Below are 4617 nucleotides of genomic sequence, written 5' to 3' on the forward strand. Positions count from 1 at the left end.
CCCCATAGGACCCCATATTCCCCCCATATCCCCCCATATCCCCCATATCCCTGTACCTGCATGTTGCGCTGCTGCTTGTTATGGAACCTCTCCATCTTCTCCCTTTTCTTGGCCTCCTTCCTCAGCTGGGCCGCGCTCTTGGGGGGCTCCATAGGGTCACAATGGGGCTCTATGGGGCCGCTATGGGGCTCTATGGGGCCAGAATGGGGCTCTATGGGGCCGCTATGGGGCTCTATGGGGCCGCTATGGGGTTTCTTGTGGCCCCCATTGCTCTCAATGGCGCCGCCCTTGTTCTCACTATCGCCCCCCAGTGGCGGCCCGTGGAACTGCGGCTCCAAGATGGCGGCGCCCCCTGGTGGTGGATCCAAGATGGCGGCGCCCAGCGGCCGATCCAAGATGGCGGCGCCCGGCGGCGGATCCAAGATGGCGGCCGGTGTCGGCCCCAAGATGGCGGCGAATGGCGGCAGGGAGCAGCAGCGGCGCAGCCAGAGCCGGACACACGGGAACGAGCCGCGATGGGCCGGGGTCAGAGACTAAAGGTCAGAGGGCACGCGGGGGTCACCAGGGGTCATGGGGTCACGAAGTCAGCAGGGGTCATGGGGTCAGCAGGGGTCACAAAAGGGTCGTGGGGTCACAGGGTCAACAAAGGGTCACCCAGGGGTCACCGTGGGGTCACACAGGGGGTCACAGGGTCAGCAAGGGGTCACCATGGGGTCACCAAGGGGTCACACAGGGGTCACCAAGGGGTCACCCAGGGGTCACCCAGGGGTCACACAGGGGGTCATGGGGTCACAGGGTCAGCAGGGGTCATGGGGTCACCAAGGGGTCACCAAGGGGTCACCCAGGGGTCAGAGAGCAACAAGGGGTCAACATAGGGTCACCATGGGGTCACCCAGGGGTCATGGGGTCACCATGGGGTCACCATGGGGGTCATGGGGTCAGCAAGGGGTCAGAGAGCAACAAGGGGTCACCATAGGGTCACCATGGGGTCACTAAGGGGTCACAGAGGGGTCACCATGGGGTCACCAAGAGGTCACCAAGGGGTCAGAGAGCAACAAGGGGTCACACAAGGGGTCACCAAGGGGTCACAGAGGGGTCACCAAAGGGGTCATGGGGTCACAGAGGGGTCACACAGGGGTCACAGGGTCACCATGGGGTCACACAAGGGGTCACCAAGGGGGTCATGGGGTCACAGAGGGGTCACGAGGTCAAAGGGTCACCAAGGGACTAAGGGGGGGGGGGTGTCATGTGATGAAGGGGGGGTGGGTCACATGGGGGGTGTGGTCACATGATGGGGGTGGTGGTCACATGGTGTGGTCACATGACACTCACGTGACAGAAGGGCTCCCTGAGGACGCAGGTGACGGCGACGTCGGCCAAAGTCACGGAGTCGCCCAACAGGAAACGGCCGCCGGAACCACAGAGATGGGATTCCAGAGCGGCCACCGCGCGGCACAGCGCCACCACAGCCTGGGGGACATAGGGATACATAGGGATACATAGAGAGACATAGAGATACATAGGGATACATAGGGATACATAGGGATACACATAACAGCGCCACCAGCGGCTGGGAGGGGAACTGCAGCCCAATTAAACCCATAGGGGGACATAGAGATACATTGAGATACATTGAGATACACAGAACAGCGCCCCCAGCGGCTGGGAGGGGAACTGCAGCTCAATGGGACACATAGGGACACATAGATACATAGAGATACACAGAACAGCGCCCTCAGCGGCCGGGAGGGGAACTGCAGCTCAGTGAGACACAGAGATACATAGGGACACGTAGGGACCCATAGGGACCCATAGGGACACATAGAGACACATAGAGACACATAGGGACCCCCCATATACCTCCCCCATATACCCCATATACCCCATATACCCCCATATACCCCAGATACCCCAATAACCCCCATTACCCATAACCCAATTTCCCCATTACCCCATATACCCTATATAGCCTATTCCCTATGTATACCCCAGATATACCCCCATATACCCCCTATATACCCCATATCCCCAATATACCCCCATTACCCCATATAGCCCCCATATACCCATATACCCCATATACCACCATATCCCCATATACCCCCATATCCCATTTACCCATTATTCCATATACCCATATTACCCATATGACCCATATATCCATATACCCCCATATATCCTATACCCCAATATAGCATATTACAACCATTATCCCCATCATACCCCCTATATCCCCATATAGCACAATATGGCCTTATTAGCCCCCCATATACTTTACTAGCTGTTGCCCCTAGGCGAGCCGCCCGCCGTCCTATCTCCAGAGTGTCCCCGCATAATACCCCCCATATACCCAGTATACCCCCCAATGATATCGCCCATAACCGCGCCATATACCCCCGATAGGCCATTATATTCCCATATACCCCCATAATTCCCCATATATTAGACCCCCGCCCATATAACTTACCTGCTGTTGCCCCCTGGCCGCAGCCCCCGCCGTCCTTATTCCCCATCTCAAACTCCTCCCATTGTCTCAGCAGCGCCGCGCGCGGGGGGTCAACCCGCCATTCTCGGGGGGGCCAAAACCAAACTCGATGGGGCCGGGCCCAAGCCGACCCCCCGGGGTCAATAAAGCCGGGGAGGGGATCGAGGGGGGGCGGCGAGGACCAGAACTCGGGGCTAGGGGGCGACGAGGGGAGGACGCGGGTTGATGGGGGGGAGGGGGTGCGGGACAGAGAACGGGCCGCATCAAGGACACGGTGGGTGAGGCGGGGTCACGTCGGGGAGGGGGTAACTAGAGCGGGGGGGGCGGCACATGGCTGCAATGGAGTATTAGAGAGGGATTAGAGAAGGGGTATTAGGGCGGAATAATGGGGGGGAGGGATGGGGGGGGGGTAAAATGGGGGGAGGCGGGGGGGGGGAAAAGAAAAAAAATGGGGGGGGGCGGGGGGGGGCGGGGCGGCTTTAAAAGGGCATAGGGGGGAGTTTAATTTGGGAGGGGGGGGGTTTTTATTTTGGGGGTCCCTGAGGGTTCTTTGGGGGTTTGGAGGGGTCTTTAGGGAGGATTGGGGTTTTGGGGTCCTAGGGTCTTTGGGGGGCTTGGGGATCTTTGGTCCTGAGGGTGCTTTGGGGGGGTCTTTGTGGGTCTTTGGGGGGACCTGGGGTATTAGGGGGTCCTGAGGGTTCTTTGGCGGGGTCTTTTGGGGTACTGGGGGGGTCTGGGGTTCTTCTGGGGGGGACCCTGGGGGGTCGTGTGGGGTCTTTGGGGGGGTCACTGAGGGTCTTTGGGGCTATTTCTTGTGGTGGTCCTTGAGGGTCTTTGGGGGAGGTCTTTGGGGGTCTGAGGGGATCTTCAGGAGGTTTTGAGGGGTCTTGGGATCTTTGGGAGGGTCCGGAGGCTCTTGAGGGGAGTTTGGTGGGTCCTGGGGGGTTCTTTGGGGGTCCCACCTGAGGGTCTTTGAGGGGGTCTCTTGAGGGTCTTGGGGGTCTTTGGGGGTCTTTGGAGGGTCTTTGGGGGTTTTGGGGGAGGTCTCTGAGGGTTCTTTTATGAGGGGGTCCTGGGGTACGTTTGGGGGGTCTTTTAGGGGTCTTGAGGCGAGCTCTTTAGGGTATTGGGCGGGGTTTCCTGGGATATTTTGGGGGGAGTTTGAGGGTCTTTGGGGGTCTGAGGGTTCCTTTTGGGGGAGTCTTGGGGTGTTCCTTTGGGGGGTCTTTTAGGGGGATTCTTCTGGGGGTTGTTTGGGGGGGTTTGGGATCTTTGGGGGGAGTCGGTTGGGGTGAGACTTGGAGAGTACTTTTGGGGGTCTGAGAGTCTTTGGGGAAGCGTAGGGGGTCTTAGGGGGGTCTTTAGGGGTCTTTGGGGCGGTTTCGGGGGTCTTCAGGGTTTTGGGGGGTCTTGGGGGTCTCTTGGGGGTCATGGGGAGTCTTGGGGTCCTTTGGAAGTTTCCTGAGGGTTGTTTTAGGGGATGTTTGGGGGTCATTGGGTCTTTGGGGGGATCTTTGGGGAGTCTGGGGGGGTTATTAAAGTTGGGCGGCGAGGGCATTTAAAGGGGGTAAATGGGGGGGATCCCAACCGGTTGGTAGGGGGAGGAGTTTATGGGGGGGTATTTAGAAGGGGTGGGCAAAGGTGGGACGTTAAATTGGGGGGGGGGGCTCCAAGGGGGGGGGGCATTGAAAGGGCGGCTGTTAATGGGGGATTAGAAGTGGGGGGGGTATGTGGGGGCATTAAAGGAGGCTTTATGGGGGGAGGTATAGTTAAAGGGGGGGGGGTTGTATGGGGGGGTAGTTAAGGGGGTTTATTGGGTGCATTGAAAGGGCTTTAATGGGGGGGGGCATTAAAATGGGGGGGTTTATTGGTGGGGGGCATTAAAGGGGTTAAAGGGGGGGAGGGGGCATTAGGAATGGGGGGGCTTTAATGGGGGGGCTATAATGGGGGGTTTGATTGGGGGCCTTTTTATGGGGTCCCAATGGTGGTTGGGGGGGGAGCGGGGCGCTAAAGATGGCGGAGACGGGGAGGGGGGAACAGAGACACAAACAAGACGGATGGGGCCTAAAGGGGGGGGGGTCGCCAGGGGGGGTCGTGATGGGGTGGGGGGTCCGGGGTAAACGAGGGGTCAC

At 59.2% G+C, this 4617-nt stretch overlaps 1 protein-coding gene across 1 annotated transcript in view; it reads right to left on the reverse strand.

Annotated features, from left to right (window-relative positions):
- The window catches only part of LOC107307119 (valine--tRNA ligase-like), a 48850-nt gene that overhangs the window by 40534 nt on the left and 3699 nt on the right, over positions 1-4617 (reverse strand). Inside the window, 2 exon segments of the mRNA XM_032441686.1 lie at positions 39-533; positions 1333-1470. Coding sequence (XP_032297577.1) covers positions 39-152 — 114 coding nt within the window. The 5' untranslated portion in view covers positions 153-533; positions 1333-1470.

This window comes from Coturnix japonica, unplaced genomic scaffold (assembly GCF_001577835.2).
Source record: "Coturnix japonica isolate 7356 unplaced genomic scaffold, Coturnix japonica 2.1 chrUnrandom488, whole genome shotgun sequence".
NCBI classification, from domain to species: Eukaryota; Metazoa; Chordata; class Aves; order Galliformes; family Phasianidae; genus Coturnix; species Coturnix japonica.